We start from the raw sequence: 21,891 nt of genomic DNA, 5'->3' as shown, positions 1-21,891 counted from the left end.
TGTGTGACAGCACCCTGACATTGGTGTGTGTGTGTGTGTGTGTGTGTGTGTGTGTGTGTGTGTGTGTGTGTGAGAGAGAGAGAATTGGTGAATGTGAGTCATCATTGTAAAGTGTTTTGTGCTTTTGTTTTAGGTGGGAAAACACTATATGCAGTCCATTTACATGCTCATGCATGTTCATAGTCATGCATTCAGAAACTCCCTCAATCAGAACAGCGGTCAAGTTGACCGCTGTTCTGATGAGGAACACAAGCAACAGCATAGAAAGTTAACGTTTGTGAAATGGAGATTGAAATGTTTGTATTTGAGCACAGAAGTGAGACAAAAAAGTTGGAAAAATAAAATACGAGCTCTATTAGAAAAGTATCCGACCTTATTATTTTTTTCAAAAACCATATGGATTTGAATCACGTGTGATTGCGTCAGACAAGCTTGAACCCTCGTGCGCATGCGTGAGTTTTTCCACGCCTGTCGGTTGCGTCATTCGCCTGTGAACAGGCTTTGAGTGAGGAGTGGTCCAGCCCCCTCGTCGTTGTTTCATTGCCAGGATCTGTGACCATCGTGTGCCATTTCTCTGGTTATCTATCACAAGAGCTGGACATCAACCATTTTCCGGCAGATTTCACTTTTAACAAGAGATTTTGTCATGGAAAGCTGAGCGGAGGCTTCGCGCGTCACGATGGATTCGCTACTGGAGCGAGACAAAACCACCTCCGTTTTGGTCTCACAGGACGGCTTTGAGAAGGCGTTCAGACAGCTGTCGGTGATTTTTCCATCGAGTGATTATCCGAGAAATTGTGGATGTGCCTGGACATGCCAGAACATGTCCTGTGAGGCTTCATCACGGCGTTGCTTTGCGCCATGCGGCACCGACCGCGACGCGCGAAGCCTCCGCTCCTCTTTCCATGACAAAAACTCCTGTAACTGACTAGCACAGGAATTGTGAAAAGACGTGGACATCAGCACTTTTTAGGCACATTGAGACAGACGTGCGGAGGAATTCCACGCGTCGCGGCGGTACCGCATGGCGCAAAGCAACGCCGTGACAAAATCTCTTGTTAAAAGTGAAATCTGCAAGAAAATCGTTGATGTGCAGCTCTTGTGATAACCAGAGAAATGGCACACGATGGTCACGGATCCAGACAGCCATCCGTTTAGAAATGAATGGTCGTTCAGCCTGTCGATGGCTGCTTCGGAGCACGGCGTGCCCCACAGCCGCTGGGGGCCTTCCTTAAAGCGACAGTAACACTCCTTATTCTCTACCAAGCCCGTAACATTTTCACCGAAAGCCAGATAAATTTTTCTAATGGTTTCCAGCTGCCAATCTCTAACAGTTTCTGAAAAAATTCTGATGGAAAAAAAGCCCAAATCATTCCACCATTTCCTGGTACGCACGAGGGTTCAAGCTTGTCTGACGCAATCACACGTGATTCAAATCCATATGGTTTTTGAAAAAAATAAGGTTGGATACTTTTCTAATAGACCTCGTATATGCAGCACTAGGTGGTGATAACCTGTCCACCAGTTGTTTTGAACCCAGCCATTTAGCATGCTTTAAGAAGTTTGGGAACTTCATGTCAAAAACCAGCATAAAATGTTGCATTTAACAAAATAAATAGGCAATTATTTAATGACAGTTACCCCAGATTCTTTTGTGCTCCTGTGAAGTCACTACACCCCTGTCTTTATTAAGATAAAATCTCTCCTTATGACATTTGAGAAGACAAAAATAATGTCTATAAAATATCGATGCATTTCAATAAAAACTTACAAGAGGGACACTATTCTCTTTATGCCCTGTACTACTAGTGTCATTTGTAGGTTTTGACATCAATGAGGCTGTTTCTAACTGCCCATAATTATTAATTGTATACTTATTAATTCAAGTATTTACATTATGTGAATAAAATAGCATGCTGCAATGCTTTCTAATTTGTAGTTGCTGTGTGTACCAAAATTCAGAATTTTGGATGTATTTACATACATTCCTAAGTACAAGTTGATTGATATCATACTTCGTGTAGAAATGTTATGCACAGATATGTGCTTAAACCATGTGTACAAACAGTTGAAAAATGTTGCCCCTGGTCTAAACTCTGGTGCAAAACTCAGATCATAGGCAGGTTCACAATGCACATACCCACAATGAAACTGAATGAAAAATAACCTTTAAATGAAAGAATGGAAACATGAATGGAAAAGTACATAGCTTCGGTTCAAATTCAGTTTTCACAGTGGTTGTAGTTTTTAAACATGGTTTGCAACAAAAACAGACTGCTGACGATACATCATTAACCAGTCATAGCTTAATGATGCACCAAACTTAAAAAAATTAACAGTTTTTACCTTACTATTAATGGCACTGCAAGCAGTGTTTCTTGATGTGGGCTGTTCCTTCTAATCCTTCCATTATTTAATTAATGTACTGTGATCAGTAAACAATTTTCACACTTAGCAGTGTTAATCCAGTTGTTATACTGTAGAAGTCAATATGCACGTCCAGCATTTTCTGATCATTTGCCTGCTTTGTGCAAAAAAAAAAATTAAAAATCTATTCTTCATAAGTTGTGAGTGAGGTACGGTCACACCTTACTCTTGTGAAGCACCTTGATGCAAATTATGTTGTGATTTGGCATTATATAAATAAATTAAACTGAACTGAGTCACTTTCTCAGTAACAACATGCTATTACATGACACACATTAAGTACTCGCAGATGCCACTGTCTTATGTTGATTTTATGGTATATCCACAACAACTCTATAACTAATGAGGTGAATATCACCAACCCTTTAGTGCCCAACATCCTGGTTTGCAATTACATTTTTCCCTGCATAAATAGTATTGTGTGAAAGGGCACACTCCAAATAGACCATAGACTAGATGGGGCTCCAGTCTTATTGCTTGTTTTGTTACACATACCTTTTTAAGTTCTTCTATTTCTCCTCTCCTGCTTCTCTTCCTTATTGTTATCCATCTGCACCTTCCTTTGTCTCCCACAACTGTCCACCTTTCCAGATGAGATTGAGATGCTGGAGCGCCTCTGGCTGTCAGGTATCTGCCATAATGACAAAATTGAGGTGATGAGCAGTAAACTGGATATTGACAACATGGCTGGGGTCTTCTACATGCTGCTGGTGGCTATGGGTCTCAGTCTGCTGGTATTTGCATGGGAACACTTGGTATACTGGAAGCTGCGTCACTGCATGGCCACCAGCTCAGGCAAATTGGACTTCCTCTTGGCAATCAGCAGGGTAAGTGTTTTTAGTTATGTTTGTGGATGTATTCTTTTCTGCAGCAAACCAGTGTACATGTCTCAATAATAGAATTCAGCAAAATTTTAAACCCGCATTTTCACTGCTTCTGTTTGAACTTTTACACAAATATGCCTTGATTCTTGAGGAAAATTAAAGTATTTTTACTGGTGTCACATGACTAAAAATACATTAAATTAAAGCATGGTAACACAATCATGAAGCAAACCTGCTGTTGGCGGCTTTGGGTCTCACTTTGCAGGTGTTTGTAGAATTTGTAGAAATGTACATATGCAGCAAGCATGTTTTGGCCTGTGCTTCTCCTTAACTGTTAAAGTAAGAGAAAGTGTAATGTCTGAGGTCAATTCCATTCCGCTTGGTTAATTCAGTAGATTAATTCAGATTAAGTTTTGTCCTCAGACTGGAAACCCTGTTCCTCAGACAGTGACCTTGACAGAAAGTCTACATTATACTATTATAAAAACAAAACAACAAAAAAAATACACATTTAAAACAACCAGCTACAAAGGTATTTTGAGTTTAAACTTTAAACATAACTCAATAATGTTTGAAGTCTTTTGCATCTATACTTATGTTATTGGTACTGTATGTGTCTGCATCATTATATATTATAAATTGTGTATCATTAGAAACACTTCACAGTGATGGAGAAAAACCATAAACTCACTTGTTTTTTGTTTTGTTTTGTTTTGGGTTTTTTACTAATGGAAATTTTCTTAAGTGCTGGCTTATATTTGGATAGGAAAGAGTGGCATAAAGACATCTAATGGCCCAGTCACCCCGCACACCCGGCAAAAAAGTCACAATTCTTTAAGAAAAGGTGGACAAAAGAGCTTTATCACCAAATAGCCTACGAAGCAAGAGCGCAAAAGGGACAAAAAAGGAACTAAGCAAAACTGAAGCTAACGATCCTGACGGTTTAAAAGGAATGTGCCCGGAGCCACAGCTGGAGCAGTGTGTATCTGCATCTCTGAGTTCCAGGACTCGACTCTGGGACGGAGCCAGTGGTGGGCACAGTTCCGCTAACCACTAATTATCGAAGCTAATGTTTTCATCATGGATATAGAGACTGGAATGGACGTCACGTGACTAGCGGCGTGCCGCACGGCGGCCATTACTAAGGGGGGAGAGAGCGCCTTGAGCCAGTTCAACAGAAGCGAAATGAGGGGGAAAATGGCAGCCAGTGCTTCACCATCAACTGCACCAACTACAAAAACAAATTCCAGAATACTAAAATGAACTGTACACTGTAATTATATAAAACAAATGTCTATTTTAAAGTCATTATGTCGCAATTTAATATCGATATACTGAGACTATAACTCAACGCCATAAGTTCTTTTCATTAAGCTGCGTTCACAGATATGGAAACAAAAATGTTTATATATATATATATATATATATATATATATATATATATATACTTGCAATTGTTGTTTAATATGATATGTACATGGTGGTCACATGCGGCATTTAAATTTTAACAGAGTGGTTGGAGGGGATGGAGGAGGTACTTTTTACCCTGAGTGATGGTCAAAAGTCATAAATTCTGAATGGCTTTATATCAACTTGTAATAAAATGTTAGTAAAAAAATCATATAAAAATGATATATATGTTGTCATTAAAAGACTAGCAATAATATTACAGTGGAAAAAGCAGCAAAGTAAATGACCACAATGGCAAGGCATACTTCAGATTTATATTTTAATACATAAGGATTTTTTATCCAGGCATGTATGGGTTCGTTAGAGCTTTTAATCAGCTTGAATACAACTTACAAGGCTTCATTTATAAAAATCTATCGAGAATTATGATGACAGGAAAAAAAAAACATCACAGTAAATGAACAGAATGGCATATTTTCCCCAAATTTCTACACTTTACATAAAACATTTTTTTTTCTACTCAGACATGTATGGGTTCATTAGAAAGAGCAATTAAAGGACTTTAAAACAAGTCTACTTTTATTAAAATCTGTTAACAAATAGTGACAATAGAGAGAAAGGCAGCACAGTTTGTCATAATTTCCCCAAATTTCTGCATTTTACATACCCACACATGCATAGGTTCATTGGAAAGAGCTTTCAAAGGGTTTTAAAACAAGCCTACATTTATTAATTTCTTATCAATTATTATTAATTTATTATTTGTTACCATTTATTATTATCCGTTAAGAAATAGTGACGCTAGTGCAAAAAAAGTGGTCAGTTTATTATTGATGGTCTGCACATCTCCACCCTTTTATCGGATTAGCTTTTCAGATAACTTTGAAAAGCATCATTGGACCAATTATTGTCCGATAAATTTTGGTCTGATAATTTTTAGATTGCTAATATGTTTTTGCAAGTAAAGGGAATAAAGTATTAACAGTTAAAAGCCTTTAAGTTTACTATCAAAGATTGTAGGGGTTATCTGTTAAAGGTTTGTAGCAGAAAAACTGCTCTGTTGTCTGTAAACAGAAGAGAGCTGGTTTCAGGAGAAACTGCTCTATCTTCTGCAGCCAGAGAAGAACTGGTCACAAGATAATTCCTGTTGACACCATACCAACTCACATGCAATATCACCAAAGTCATCCAGAGGCATACAGTTTTGACCTATGGTTAAAATTTTAACAAAACTAATTTTGGACATGTTATTTAAATTAATGTCACTTCTGAAGTTTTATAAAGCAAAAATATCAACTATATGTTTATTTTAAAAAATACTGCACTAATTGTGAAGGTTTTAGTGTGGACATGCTGTGCCCTGTGCATTATGGGTAATCCTGGTACAGTCACGACAGGAGAAATGCATTTGAGGCTCTCTGATCAGGCTCCACATGGACAGCGGCATTAAACTCTTTGTATATTGTGCCTAAAACTCTCATGAATATATCCTATGGGTTTATAGACGTTGTTACTTGTTGCGTTTGTTTTAAATGTCAGAATAAGCTCAGGTTGCTTCTCCAATATTTTCTTGTTTGCTCTACGGTCTCTACTGCCATCTATTGGCCAGTAGTGTTCATGGCAGTATTCACCCTAAGTATTGAGATATCCCAGAAATTATAATTCTTTGTGTGTCTGATAGTTGTTGCAGCCTCTTGCTGCAGCTAAAGAAAAAATATACATTTTGGTTGTATAATGTTCATTGTTATTTCTTAATAACATTTACATTTACTCTGATGGACTACCCAGCAGTGGGGAATAAGTTTCATTACACTAGAAGTCTTTCAGAAAGCGCTGTAACTAGGTTTAAGGATATGATTCCTTCTTTATGTTCTCTAATGCCATATACCAACACAGTGCAGAGTAGCTACCTAAACTCTGTAAGGGAGATAGAGTATCTCATCAATAGTTTTACATCCTCATTGAAGACAACTTTGGATGCTGTAGCTCCTCTAAAAAAGAGAGCTTTAAATCAGAAGTGCCTGACTCCGTGGTATAACTCACAAACTCGTAGCTTAAAGCAGATAACCCGTAAGTTGGAGAGGAAATGGCGTCTCACTAATTTAGAAGATCTTCACTTAGCCTGGAAAAAGAGTCTGTTGCTCTATAAAAAAAAGCCCTCCGTAAAGCTAGGACATCTTTCTACTCATCACTAATTGAAGAAAATAAGAACAACCCCAGGTTTCTTTTCAGCACTGTAGCCAGGCTGACAAAGAGTCAGAGCTCTATTGAGCTGAGTATTCCATTAACTTTAACTAGTAATGACTTCATGACTTTCTTTGCTAACAAAATTTTAACTATTAGAGAAAAAATTACTCATAACCATCCCAAAGACGTATCGTTATCTTTGGCTGCTTTCAGTGATGCCGGTATTTGGTTAGACTCTTTCTCTCCGATTGTTCTGTCTGAGTTATTTTCATTAGTTACTTCATCCAAACCATCAACATGTTTATTAGACCCCATTCCTACCAGGCTGCTCAAGGAAGCCCTACCATTATTTAATGCTTCGATCTTAAATATGATCAATCTATCTTTGTTAGTTGGCTATGTACCACAGGCTTTTAAGGTGGCAGTAATTAAACCATTACTTAAAAAGCCATCACTTGACCCAGCTATCTTAGCTAATTATAGGCCAATCTCCAACCTTCCTTTTCTCTCAAAAATTCTTGGAAGGGTAGTTGTAAAACAGCTAACTGATCATCTGCAGAGGAATGGTCTATTTGAAGAGTTTCAGTCAGGTTTTAGAATTCATCATAGTACAGAAACAGCATTAGTGAAGGTTACAGATGATCTTCTTATGGCCTCGGACAGTGGACTCATCTCTGTGCTTGTTCTGTTAGACCTCAGTGCTGCTTTTGATACTGTTGACCATAAAATTTTATTACAGAGATTAGAGCATGCCATAGGTATTAAAGGCACTGCGCTGCGGAGTGCCTATGGAGTTCCACAAGGTTCTGTGCTAGGACCAATTTTATTCACTTTATACATGCTTCCCTTAGGCAGTATTATTAGACGGTATTGCTTAAATTTTCATTGTTACGCAGATGATACCCAGCTTTATCTATCCATGAAGCCAGAGGACACACACCAATTAGCTAAACTGCAGGATTGTCTTACAGACATAAAGACATGGATGACCTCTAATTTCCTGCTTTTAAACTCAGATAAAACTGAAGTTATTGTACTTGGCCCCACAAATCTTAGAAACATGGTGTCTAACCAGATCCTTACTGTGGATGGCATTACCCTGACCTTTAGTAATACTGTGAGAAATCTTGGAGTCATTTTTGATCAGGATATGTCATTCAAAGCGCATATTAAACAAATATGTAGGACTGCTTTTTTGCATTTACGCAATATCTCTAAAATCAGAAAGGTCTTGTCTCAGAGTAATGCTGAAAAACTAATTCATGCATTTATTTCCTCTAGGCTGGACTATTGTAATTCATTATTATCAGGTTGTCCTAAAAGTTCCCTAAAAAGCCTTCAGTTAATTCAAAATGCTGCAGCTAGAGTACTGACGGGGACTAGAAGGAGAGAGCATATCTCACCCATATTGGCGTCTCTTCATTGGCTTCCTGTTAATTCTAGAATAGAATTTAAAATTCTTCTTCTTACTTATAAGGTTTTGAATAATCAGGTCCCATCTTATCTTAGGGACCTCGTAGTACCATATCACCCCAATAGAGCGCTTCGCTCTCAGACTGCAGGCTTACTTGTAGTTCCTAGGGTTTGTAAGAGTAGAATGGGAGGCAGAGCCTTCAGCTTTCAGGCTCCTCTCCTGTGGAACCAGCTCCCAATTCTGATCAGGGAGACAGACACCCTCTCTACTTTTAAGATTAGGCTTAAAACTTTCCTTTTTGCTAAAGCTTATAGTTAGGGCTGGATCAGGTGACCCTGAACCATCCCTTAGTTATGCTGCTATAGACGTAGACTGCTGGGGGGTTCCCATGATGCACTGTTTCTTTCTCTTTTTGCTCTGTATGCACCACTCTGCATTTAATCATTAGTGATCGATCTCTGCTCCCCTCCACAGCATGTCTTTTTCCTGGTTCTCTCCCTCAGCTCCAACCAGTCCTAGCAGAAGACTGCCCCTCCCTGAGCCTGGTTCTGCTGGAGGTTTCTTCCTGTTAAAAGGGAGTTTTTCCTTCCCACTGTAGCCAAGTGCTTGCTCACAGGGGGTCGTTTTGACCGTTGGGGTTTTACATAATTATTGTATGGCCTTGCCTTACAATATAAAGCGCCTTGGGGCAACTGTTTGTTGTGATTTGGCGCTATATAAAAAAATTGATTGATTTACAATTGTCGCCATGGATTCTGTTGTTTAAACCGCAGAACTCTCTGGCGCTAAAAAAAAAAAAAAAACTGTACAAAAATGATTATGGGTAAGGGTTTGAACATCTGGGCGCCAGTAGATGGCAGTGTTCTATGCATTTTGACCTCGGTTACATCAGATGGTTGTCAAATCACAACTTGACTTAGTTATGGCTTTTACAAATTGCTTTTTTTTTTTTACATATAATTAAAATGGCATATTTTACAAAAGCATATTTAAATACCAACACACACGTCACGTCACATTTAATGTGTTGGTTTTTACATAGAATGAATGAGTCAACCAATCAGTGTTAGTGGAGGCTCATTTACCCATAATCCCTTTGGCATCTGTCTGTTTGTTACAAAACTTCAGAATTAGCGCATTATTTAAAATTACAAGATATGTGTTACATTTTAACTTTGTACAAATGACAGAATTGACATTAATGAAGTTATTCTATCCGTATTAATTTTATTTCAAATCAAACCATAAGTCAGCACTGCTTTATTTTCCAAAACCTCTGCCTCACGGCGACACCTCTATTAAGTAGAGAGTTGAGCTTTGCTGCTCCCTTCAACTGCTTCACTGCTGGAAGCTATGTAGTAAACAGGAGCTTCCAGCAGTGGGCAGGGTGCACAAAGACAGAAGTGATGACTCATTGGGTTTGTGGTCACCTTTGATGCTAAAAAAAAAAGCGATTGTGGTGTTAAAACTTAAAATCAACTTGTTAGTAGCTGCAAGTGTACTGGAGACAATACTGAAAGTTATCGATTAGCTGTAGCTTCTGATAAATGTTTGGGTGGTTTATCGGTTTAGCTTTATAAAAGATAACTTTTCAGTTAGCTGATTATCTGTTATCGAAGCTAACATTTTGGTTAGCTGTGCCCACCACTGGACGGAGCTCATAGCGCCTGAGTCCTGGAGAAACTTCAAACAGAAGCTGTGGAGATCTGTGTGCACGTCGGTGGACCCACCTGCTCTGGCTTGTAAGAGTGTTCCATGATTCATAACACAAAATGGCTGATGCACAAAATGTCCTTGTATTTGGTAAAACTATCAGATCCTTTTGCAGCTGTCTAATTGATAAAACCATATGATCATTTTATATATGTTTAATTGATAAAACCAAAGTATTCATGTCTATTTGGAAAAGAATCAGCATAATCGAACACTCTGTTTTTATTGCGTGAAACTACACTACATAACACACACTAGAAGATTTTTACATAACAACCATGAACACACCGCAAACAGGCACCGCCCACTTTCACCACCCTGTAGCCAGCTCACATAGACACTGACTCAAGCCAGGTTCAGGTCTGCCCATATGGGGGTGGCTTAGCCTGGTTATAAATGTTAGAGAACAAATAAAGTCTGGGTTCTTGGTTCCAGGTGTTTGCATGCGACCAGTAAAGATCCCAATGCTGTACTAGTGTACTCTGTACCGGTGCCACAACTCTTTTCAATACATCGAAACCTTGAAGTCCGTTTCCTGTCCAATTCTTTTTGGAGGTCTCACCGTGATAAAAGAACCTATTAGGTTCCTCGTACAGAAAAAAAGAGGGATCATCTCCTTTGTCATCAGAATCCTCACTGTCTGTCAACACGCTGCACGCTCCAATTAAAAAAAAAATGTGTGCAGTGGTCACTGCTGTATCACTGTATTACATTACTAAGCTATATATATATTGATTTATAACAGAAAACTGTCAAAACAGGGAATAAATATAAGTTCAAAGATGATTGAATATATCAGAGCAGTAAAATGATCAGTCTGTGTGAACGCGCATTGACTCCCCATGTGCGGTTCAGCTGCAGCTGATCCACAATGTGAATTCTGCCTTCCAGAACAGCTTTTTGTATAATCATTTGAATTATCTACCTGTTGCCACATGTACATAAGGGCTGGATTGTCATTTCTACACTCATATTGTTATATTTAATAATAAATAATCAGCCCACACAGGAGCTGCTGCTCTCGCTGGTGCTCTCGCTGCTGCTGCATTCAAGTTCCGTCGGAAATTACACAACGTTTTTGTTGTTTCAGCAGTTGCTTGTGGCAAAATAATTAATTGTATCCACATAAAAGATTAATTCTTCCTTATATACAGTGCCTGAGCCCATTGAAGCTGAACCCCCCCACCCAGATAAAAAAAATCCAAGCAAACAGGCTGAGTTTGCCCCGTAATTTCCGACGGTACGTGAACGCAGCAGCAGCAGCAGCAGCAGCGCTCACAAACTGGCTTCTGCACTATGTGAAAACATTCAGCTGGTCAAACAAAGTCAACTAAACAATAATATTACAAAAACTAAACAAATGATTAAAAACGCCAAGAACGACAGCAAAATGAAACACGAAGGAATTGAGGTTTTCGTTGCTCTTCGTTCAAATTTTTCAACAGTTTAAAAATCCTGACGAAGTGCCAGCTGCAGGAACGAAGCTGGGCAAAAGTTAAACGATGCCAACGAAAGTCAACGAAAGTCCAGATTTCTTGTTTCGTTGGGGCTTTGTTGCCCTTTGTTAAGTGCCGTGTGACTGGGCCATAAGGAATGGTTCTTGTGTATTTAAGTAATTGAAAAATAAATTAGCACTTGTAGGTGAGAAAACAAGTGTGAAATCATTGTATTTTCTTGTCCTCTTTTGATTTTTCAGCAAAAGTACCTTTATTATCAGCAAGCCAGATAGTTCAGCTGTTACCACCATAATAAATTAAAAAATTACATGAAGTGAAAGTACTTCAACAAACAAATAATTTATACTATTATATGGGTATGACAATATGCGCACTCTGATTAGCTGAGTTCTGCTCTGATAATTTCCCATATCAGACCATTACCATGAGAATCGGTCCTGATCGCGTATCAGATTTGCGACGTTGTTTACAATTTTCACGGTGTGAAATAAAACAAAACAGAAAGCGAACAAAGAAATTATGAGCGACAACGAGGACCATTCTCCGAACAAATTTTATTACACTGGCGAGTTTGAATTGGAGGAATTAACAGCAAATGATCTCAAAGTGGAGATGCAAAATGAAGACCAAAGAAAAGAGCAGCTTGGATTCTTAAAGCATTACATAGTTCTTAAACTGTCAAGCGCACATACAGTGTGCCTGCAAAGTATTCACAGCGCTTCACTTTTTTCACATTTTGTTATGTTACAGCCTTATTCCAAAATGGAGAAAAAAATGTTTTCCCCTCAGACTTGTACTTGCAACACCCCATAATGACAACATGGAAAAAAGTTTTGGTTTTTATTTTAATTTTTTCAAATTTATTCAAAATAATAAACTAAGAAATCACATGTACGTAAGTATTCATCCCCTTTGCTCAGTACTTTGTTGATGCACGTTTGGCAGCAATTACAGCCTCAAGCCTTCTTAAATATGATGCCACAAGCTTGGTGCACCTATCTTTGGGCAGTTTTGCCGATTTCTCTTTGCAGCACCTCTCAAGCTCCATCAGGTTGGATAGGGAGCGTCGGTCCACAGCTCAGATCTCTCCAGAGATGTTCAATCGGATTCAGGTCTGGGCTGTGGCTGGGCCACTCAAGGACATTCACAGAGTTGTCCTAAAGCCACTCCTTTGAATTCTTGGCTGTGTGCTTAAGGTCATTGTCCTGCTGAAAGATGAACCATCACCCCAGTCTGAGGTCAAGAGCGCTCTGGAGCAGGTTTTCATCCAGGATGTCTCTGTACATTGTTGCATTCATCTTTCCCTCAATCCTGACTAGTCTCCCAGTTCCTGCTGCTGAAAAACATCCCCACAGCACGATGCTGCCACCAGCATGCTTCACTGTCGGGATGATGCCTGGTTTCCACCAAACATGACGCCTGACATTCACACCAAAGAGGTCAATCTTTGTCTCAACAGACCAGAGAATTTTGTTTCTCATGCTCTGAGAGTCCTTCAGGTGCCTTTTGGTATACTCCAGGTGGGCTGCCATGTGCCTTTTACTAAGGAGTGACTTCCATCCAGCCACTCTACCATACAGGCCTGATTGGTGGATTGCTGCAGAGATAGTTGTGCTTCTGGAAGGTTCTCCTCTCTGCACAGAGGAATGCTGGAGCTCTGACACAATGACCATTGGGTTCATGCTCACCTCCCTGACTAAGGCCCTTCTCCCCCGATCGCTCAGTTTAGATGGACAGCCAGCTCTAGGAAAACTTCTGGTGGATCCATACTTCTTCCATTTACGGATGGTGTTGGCCACTGCACTCACTGGGACCTTCAAAGCAGCAGAAATGTTTTGTACCTGTGTCCAGATTTCTGTCTTGAGACAATCCTGTCTCGAAGGTCTACAGGCAATTCTTGTGACTTCATACTTGGTTTGTGCTCTGACATGCACTGTCAACTGTGGGACCTTGTATGTAGACAGGTGTGTGCCTTTCCAAATCATGTCCAGTTAACTGAATTGGCCCCAGGTGGACTCCAATTAAGCTGTAGAAACATCTCAAGGATGATCAGTGGAAACAGGATGCACCTGACCTCAATTTTGAGCTTAATAGCAAAGGGTGGGAATACTTATATACATGACATTGTCATTATAGGGTACTGTGTGTAGAATTTTGAGGAGAAAATGAATTTTATCCATTCTGGAATAAGGCTGTAACATAACAAAATATGGGAAAACTGCAACATTGTGGATACTTTCCAGATGCATTGTACCAATGTCAGTTATATCTTACAACTCACAGAAAATCAAAAGTATTAAAAATGCTGCACTGGAGCAGAAGTGGTGTATCATGGCTAGCCAGTTTGATCCACCTGGTCAACACTTTTTGTCTCCTTAAAGCTGGTTGCTTCTTTACATGAATTCACATGACTGCATTTGGGGGCTGCTCTCTTGAGTGGAGTTAGACCACAAGGAGGATGACATATTTCTCCTCCAAATGCATGAAATATCTTCTTGGATTTTCCTCTCCTTTTTTAATGTTTGAGAGCAGGTGTGCCCAACAGAGAGGGACAGAAAAAAAGAAAGCTGTGATTGACTTTGTTCAATGACTAACACAAGACTTGAAAAATACAGTAATTCTTTCTTCTTTCAGCACACGTCTGTGATACAGTATTGACAGTAGTTCTGGCATTGAAGGGGAAGGCACATAGTGCCTGCCTTCTTATGAACCTGTGGCACCTACAGTGAATGTAACAGGAAGAAATGTAATTCCCCAGTGGAAGGAGAAGCTGACCACAAGGATGCAACACTAATCTAGGCATTCATGCAAGCAGTAACATTCAGCGGTCCTTTTCCATTTACTGGGGTTTTGGTAAATCTTGCCACCTCTGGAGAGGCTTTGCCTCCCCTTAGGAATTAGATTTTTATTTTTCCAACAACTGTGTGAATAAGCCTTGATTCTGTATTAAGTCTTTAATTTCTTTTTGTCCTCCTCTGTTCTCCTAGGGCATGTACAGCTGCTGCAGTTTTGAAGATGAAACGGCACCGAGTGGCGTTAAATCTTTGCCTCCTCATCATCATAGCGCGTTGCTGACAGTCCCATCACAGGCACATGTGTCAGTGTCTTTGTCCAACCCAGCTATTGCCTTGGCACAGCAGCAGCAACCACTGCAACAACAGCAACCGCAGCCCATCTACAAAACACCTCTGCCAGGCACTCCTCCCACCGTGGTACATTCTGGCACAGTGCTGGGTCCTGTTAACACACCAATTTCAGGTGCACCGCTCCCTTGTTCCACCTTCCTGCCCCGCCCAGACCGCAGACTGGCTGTGGTGGATCGCTGGAGGCTGCCTAAATCGGCTACAGCCACCAACCCTATGGCTGTAAGGGGAGCCATCACTGACATGGGACCCTTTTCTCAGAAAGTTCCTCCAAACTGGGCTTCAACTGGTGGAGGAGGAGGGGGACTTGATGGCTATAAAAGATATTATGGCCCCATTGACCCTGAGGGACTGGGGCCCTGCATGGAACAGCAAGCAGGGTCCCAGACCCCCAAGACTATGCCAAGGGGCCACCCCCAGCCTCCTCCAGCCAGTGTGGGCTTCTACTCAGAGAAAGGCATAGACCATGGGGTGGGGAAGAGGGTAGTGGGAGATGGCAGTGGAGGTCAGGGGAAAGGGGGCAGTAAATCTCTTTGCACTCCCAGGGTGACTTCTAAGAGTCAGGCCCCACTTCCACCTACACCTCCACTACCACATCCCTCTCCCCCTCTCCCCTCATCCATCTGGAAGAAGCGCAGACCCAAGAAACCCAAAGAGCCAGGAGGACCACTGTATGAGAACATTCTGCCTTTGGGACGAAGGGCAGGAGCAAGAGATGGTGTGAGGGAGGGAGGAGGAAGGAGGGTACGCCCCCTTTCTCCACCACTTTCACTTCCTGTGCCAATACCCCTCAGCCCAACCTACAGCCCCTCATCTCCCTCTGCATCCTTACACTATAGCTCCTCATCCGCTTCATCAACCACTTCATCAACATCCACGTCTTCATCTGCTTCATCTTCTCGCTCTACCTCACCGACCTACTCTTACAGCTCCTCCAGGAGCACACGAGACAGGACTGGAGGGCTCGATGGTGAGGATGATGATGAAGATGAGGAGCTGACAGAAGAGTCCAGCCTCCTTCTTGGAAGGGGGAGGATGAGAGAACGTTCAATCATTCGGCCTCGGTCCTTCAGCCATGGGCGACTTCCACCACCCATACCCCCCAGAAAACCACGCACATCTTGGGGTGACAGGGAAAGGGTAAGAGAGAGAGAAAGAGTGGGAAGCCAACTCTCTCAGCTCCAAGAGTGGTGGGCAAGCTGGAATGAGAGAGAAAGAGATAGGGGTGGAGATACTGAGAGGCAAAAAAGAGAAAAGAAGAGAAGAAAAGAGAAGGAGAAAGAGAAGAAGAAGAAGAAAAAGAGCAAAAAGAGGAAAAAAAGGGAAGAAAGGGAAAGAGAGAGAGAAAGGGAAAGAAAGAGACGGAAGGTGAAAAAGAAGAAAAAGAAAGCATTAAAGATAAAGAAAAGGAAGAAACCTACTGGGGGAAAACATTCTGAGCCAGAAGAGGGAGATATAGAGCCAGAGAGAGAGGGAGAAGCAGAAGGGGAAAGGGAAGAACAAGACTACTCTTCATTTTCTGCTCAATATAGGAGCACATTTGGGGAGAAGGGGCGGGATTCATGGGAAGAAGAAAGGGAGAAAGGCAGAAGGGAGGGAGGCGAGGAGGAGGGCAATGACAGGGAAGAGGATGAGAACAGCAGAAGTAGGGAAAGGCGCCCCAAATCCTCACGTTCTCGTTCCAAACTTCACACCCCCAGTAAACGATATCCCAACCTGAACAAATTCCCTGCATCAGTCAAATTCTGGGTTAATGGAAGAGGAGAGAACTCTAATACTCCGTCAACATCACTGCATCCACTATTGCCAAACTCCAAACGACGGAGTGGAGGGACAGAGAGAGAAGATAGTGGGCGACTTGGAGAGCGCCGTCCTTTGTTACTGCATTATGAAAAAGAGAAAGCACATGAAACAAGAGAAGGGTTGTCCTTCCATGAGTGGGACTCTGAGGATGATGATGATGATGATGATGTTGAGGAACAAGATGAGAGAGAAAGAGCCAGGGAGCATGCAGAACAGAGGGGAAGGAGAACAGGTAGAGGTGCAGTATCTGAATCAGAGAGGGACAGGGTTAGGGTAGAAGACAGTTACTCAGATGAGGGTTCGTCAGGGGAGTTTGGACGTTTTGAAAGATACTGGGAGGAAGGTGCAGGAGGAAGCAGCACAACAGTAGGGGGGATAGGTGGAGGAGGATGGTTCTTTGGTACCTACCCCTCCAGAGAGAAAGGCGGCAGTGTCAACAGTCGGGATGATTCCGTACTTGGGACCCGGGCAGAGGGTTGGATTACTGGTGATTTCTGGGGTTCTGGACCAGGTGTTGGTTGGGGGTCAGGGGGAGGAAGTGGAGGACTTGGATCGCAATGGCCACCCCCACCCACAGCTTTCCCTCTACCCAGACGTTATTGGTCTATGGACAAGATCCCTGTAAAGGGAGAGAAAAAGTTCAAGAGTGGAGGAGGAAAAAGGAAGGGCCGAGCTAGGAACAGAGGTGACCAGGAATCAAGACGACTCACCATGTGTTCCTGTAGCCTTTACTCCCAGCCCCATCCTTACCCACATCACCACAGCCGCTCGCACACTTCCCATTCCAAAAGAGAGTCTAAGGCACTTTCTCATAGCCAGGAAGAGCTTCTTCCCCACTGCCACAGCTTCAGCGGGAGCTCTCGATCCAAGCCTCTGCCCCCAAAACCAGATTCTAGTCAGGCCAAATCAGGCAGCCAATCTAACCTCAGTCTCAGCACACAGCCCACAGACCATCCGCCTCAGCATTCTCCGTCACCACCCCAGCAGCCGTCTATGTCTCCTACCTCTCTCCCAATGCCCATCCCACTTCCTCCTTCCTCATCCTCTGTCTCACCACCAGCAGGGGTAGGGATGGCAGGCCAGGGCCAAGCTCAATGCTCGGCAAGTGCCAAGCTCCAGTATCAGAGACTGCGCTCAGTGCCACAGCCACGGAGGTTTTACTCCCCTCACCTGCCACTCAAAGCCAAGAGCCTGTGTTCACGCCGAGGGTCTGCCCACTTCTCCAGCCTGGAAAGCGAGGTATGACAGGGGGAGCGGAGAGAGGGAGACGTGGGAGAAAGCATGACACCATTTGAGAACCATGATGCTGTTGCAGGTGAAGCCAGGGATGACACAAAAGACATGGTTGCCTTGGTGACCACAGGTAATGAATTAGCATCCATCACAGCGGGAACTAATACGGACAGTAATTCCACTGCAAGCACTTCTCTGCGCGAGAGCAACATTACTGCTACCCGTGCAATTGTGCGTGTCCTTGTGAAGGCGACAGTGAGACGACACACCAGGGTGAGCTACATCTGTTTGGATGGTTCCCATGATGATGAGAGTGAAAGTGAGTCTGCATCACTGGGGACAGAAATTCCAGAAGTCCTCCTCCGCTCAGAGTTGAGCTTTGTGATGTCATCTTCAGTTCTTCTCCCCTCCCCAAGTCACAACTATGGATAAGAGTATTCTCCAAAACTGTGAGTAAAGATGTCATGTTTGTGCGTACACAAATGCGCGCACACACACACACACACACACACACACACACACACACACACACACACACACACACACACACACACACTCCCTGATACAAGCTCAGAACGTCTCCCTCCCTCTGGCTTTGAGAAACCTCTTCGGGGGGATATGGAGAGACCCGCCGTCTCCCAAATGCTGCTGTGTTTGGTGCACAGACTTTGGCTCCCTGTCCTGATTGGCTGCTGGCTTTTGAACTGGATTGATGAACTGCTTCATTGTGTTGGAGGGACTTGCCCCTTTTCTTTCCTTTTGTAAATCAGTTGATATATAAAGCAATGCATTCGCCTCTCTCGCATTCTGACTGATCACCTTTTACTGGGCACCAAGGACAGTATTATTTATTTGTCCTTTGACCTTATGACATCATCACATCCATCTAGCTCTACCCAAGTCCATCTCTGTGATGTCATGTTTTCCTAAAAAGAAAACTTTTATCCAAATAGATCTGACAGGAACTACTTCTTCTCCTCTCTGCTTGTCATGTCTGGTCCAAGCAGACTTCGAACACAGTTGAGTACAAAAAGTATTTGAATATACTGAACTTTCAAAGCAAAACAATAGGAAAAAACAAACAACAAAAAAAAACATGTAGCAGATTTTCTTTCATGTTTGTTTTTTATTTTTCTTTTCTATTCAGGCTTTTGTTTCCATTCCTGTTTTTATTGTATCAGTATATTTATTTCACTGTGTTTGTGTTTTTTATAAAAAAGGAGGCTGGATGTGGCTTGTGTTGGAAGAGGGAATGATACAGTAACAGTGCCAAATTTCCACTCAAGAGTTTTTAAGCAAGACTGGATTTCAAGTCATTTGTCTTTTTGTAGTTCGAGTCCCATCTCTATTTTTTTTTTTTTCATGGATGAACACATAAATCTCTATCATTAAAGTGGATCAAGGGGATGAGTTGTGCAATATCTTTAATTGGCACTAGATGGCTGCATAATATTAATAAGCTTTGGAGGCAATTGTGCAAGCAGCTTTTGGAGAGTTTAATAATTGCTACTTTATGATACAAAATAAGGGATATGCAGCTCTGAACTTATTGCTTTTATGGAAGTTGCCAGTTTTTATTGATTTAAAGAGTATCAGTGCACTGTAAAGGCTCTACGATGGATAATTATATGAAGCACAACTCATATTTTTCAGATATCTGTGCTACAACTATAACTGCACAATCTACAAGTAACAGTCGTTGCTGATATGTGTAAAAAAAAACTTGATATTAACCACTGTTGCTATTATGAGCAAATAAAATTCACTGTAACCAAGGTTCAAATTGCAAAGTGTCAGATATTAAACCTGAGAAAGCAATCTTGAGCTTTGGCGGAACAAGAAACTGTGAATGACTCGAGTTGCACTTTGCGGAACACATTCTCTAACCAGGTCTGGACTCAAGATGAGGCGTAGTAACTCCTGCTATCAAGAAAACCAGATGACTGTTTCACTTTGAGCAATATCTCCATCTTTTCAGCGACAGTGATGCTGTGACACGGGACCTTGCAATCTTTATTTTCCTGTATTTTAAAGTGAGAACAATCGCTTCAGCCTGAGTCAGTTGTTTAACGATTTTAGTTAAATCCATGTCTTAGCAGCTGTGTTTAGGAGTTGTACTCCCAGCCCCTGGCTCTGGCTGACCAAAGTGACTAAAAATACTACGAGCTGTGCCAAAAGCCATCTGGAGTGTAAGCTGTGTCAACGCCGCCAACGCTGTAACGCATAATGTTTTCATATCATACCCACCTCATCTCTCACACTAAGACCAGCCACAGCCCAGCTCTTCTTCTATGGTAGTCGAATGTAGCTTTGACACGATGTAGCAACAAAACTTTTAGACTTCGTAGCTTTTTGGATGCTCTTTATAATGGCTCGGAGAAAGGGTTGATCTGCTGTGAGAGGGACTGTGCGTCGTAATTGTGCATGTTGTCACAGATTGAAGGGTTAGTCCACCTTCTCAGTTCCCCTTTTAACTCTATTTTTTTTTTTTTCCCAGTGAGGACAGACTATGTTTTTAACCTGCACTTGGATTGCTTTTTTCAAGGTCTATGTCAGGCAATTTTTAAAAACATCATGTTTTGTACACGTGTTTTTGCCGTTTTCCCATCTTTGAAAAGCCCCTTAAACAATGCATGTTTAGCTGAATGAAATTTAAGATATTTGGTGAGAGATCTGTCTGATTTAACTGTAGAAAATGCTTAGGACTCAGGGCAGCCACCTCTGTAGGTAGTAAGCTCGCTCTGCTCTGCACCCCAACAGCGGAATTCAGCAGATTGACTGCTTATACTGTGGAACACAGTCATTTTCAACCCATCGACAGGGCTCAAACCTGCTCATTACTGGTTCTGTTTGACATGCTAATACTCAAGTCTGTGACTGCATGAACAGAAGTGACTTTTAAGAACCCTCTAGCTGATTTAATTTATTTTATTTTATGCTCAGAAAAAAACAATATATTAAAATATACTATGTTTTTGAGAATGTACCATGTTATACTGTGATATAACTGAGATATTTTATTGTATTCAGTCATCCTTTGAATTCTATCATTTATCTATAAAGAAATATATATGTACAAATAAATATATACATATATATATATACATGCAGGTATATATATTAAAGTTTGGTATATTTGGAGGAAGTGTTAGATGAAATAGTTCTAAATGTTTTAGCTTTGTAGCAATTCTAGACACTGAAATCATTTTTGAATTTTGATTCCTCCTATGACTGTGAAGACATTAGTGCCTGTGACAAAAAAGACAAGTAAAAGTCAAAACTCAATTCATCTGTATCTACTCTATCAGTCTATCACTCCTCTTGTACTACCTAACATTATTTTTTGACACTTTTTGCATCAGTATCGTTCTCTCATGCAGCCTCTCTTACTTTTGCTCTCCTCTTGCAACTCTCTGCCTTTTTTCTCATTAAGCTATGAACATACTCTACATTTTCTATGCTGTAACAACATCTCCATTAATTAACTCATCCATTGACCCTTGATTTTTTTTCTATGTTCAATTTCTTTTTAAATCTGCTCACTCCTGTCTCTCACTTAGCAAAAAAAAACAGAGACCAGTAGATACTGTGTTCTTGCTCCGTTTGATTGATTGTTGCTGCTGATGATCAATTAATTGACTGGTGACATAATTAATGAAAAATGTTGCTGTTACTGATGTGACTGAAGTGTGTATCTGACGACCACGCCACTGTAGCAAGTCTGGGCTGTACCACACCACCAGTGAGCAAATGAGGCCGCAGTTGCTATGGCGTTGCCGTGGCATTTTCATGGCGTTGCCATGGTGTCCTCTGCACCGCCACCACCTGGTGCCTGCTGGGTAATATTGCATAATGTCCTTCACTGTCCCCAAAGCACTGGTCAAAGATTAGCTCTGCTCCCTTCATCCCAGGCTGGCTTTAATCAATGGGATGTGAAATGTTTCAATTCTTACGTTGGAGAAGCGGTGACGTGTCTGCTGCCTGTGCTGATCTAGACTGGACTGGTTTGTGATGAAGTGTTTGAAGTGAGCTAATCCTTGTATCAACATTTCATGCTGCCATGCATGTTTGACAGAAGGGCTTAATATTGCTGAAATACCCTGGAATCAGTGCAAACATTGGTGTGATTTTTGCATGTTTCTATTAGTGAACATACTTTATGTTGACCGTATATGCTGGTCGGTAAGCATGTGTAGTGGTCTACTGTAGCATGATGCTTCTGTCTTTCCTCACTCTGTGTTTTTGCTGCACAAACAGAGTTTGATGTGCATGCATAGTTA

At 41.5% G+C, this 21,891-nt stretch overlaps 1 protein-coding gene and 1 long non-coding RNA gene across 2 annotated transcripts in view; both read left to right on the top strand.

The window, feature by feature from the left end:
• LOC117514251 (glutamate receptor ionotropic, NMDA 2D) overlaps window positions 1-17,925 on the top strand; it is a 290,532-nt gene extending 272,607 nt beyond the window's left edge. The window contains 2 exon segments of the mRNA XM_034174620.1: window positions 3,019-3,254; window positions 14,420-17,925. Of these exon segments, the coding sequence (XP_034030511.1) occupies window positions 3,019-3,254; window positions 14,420-17,623 (3,440 nt within the window). The 3' untranslated portion in view covers window positions 17,624-17,925.
• A 204-nt stretch (window positions 17,926-18,129) lies between these two features.
• Window positions 18,130-21,283, top strand: LOC117514252. The gene is made up of 2 exons (XR_004561843.1): window positions 18,130-18,630; window positions 20,109-21,283. It is a non-coding gene; the product is annotated as an uncharacterized LOC117514252 (long non-coding RNA).
• Window positions 21,284-21,891: the final 608 nt, after the last annotated feature.

Source organism: Thalassophryne amazonica, chromosome 7 (genome assembly GCF_902500255.1).
Source record: "Thalassophryne amazonica chromosome 7, fThaAma1.1, whole genome shotgun sequence".
In the NCBI taxonomy this organism is placed as follows: domain Eukaryota; kingdom Metazoa; phylum Chordata; class Actinopteri; order Batrachoidiformes; family Batrachoididae; genus Thalassophryne; species Thalassophryne amazonica.
This window is presented reverse-complemented; position numbering and strand designations above follow the sequence as displayed.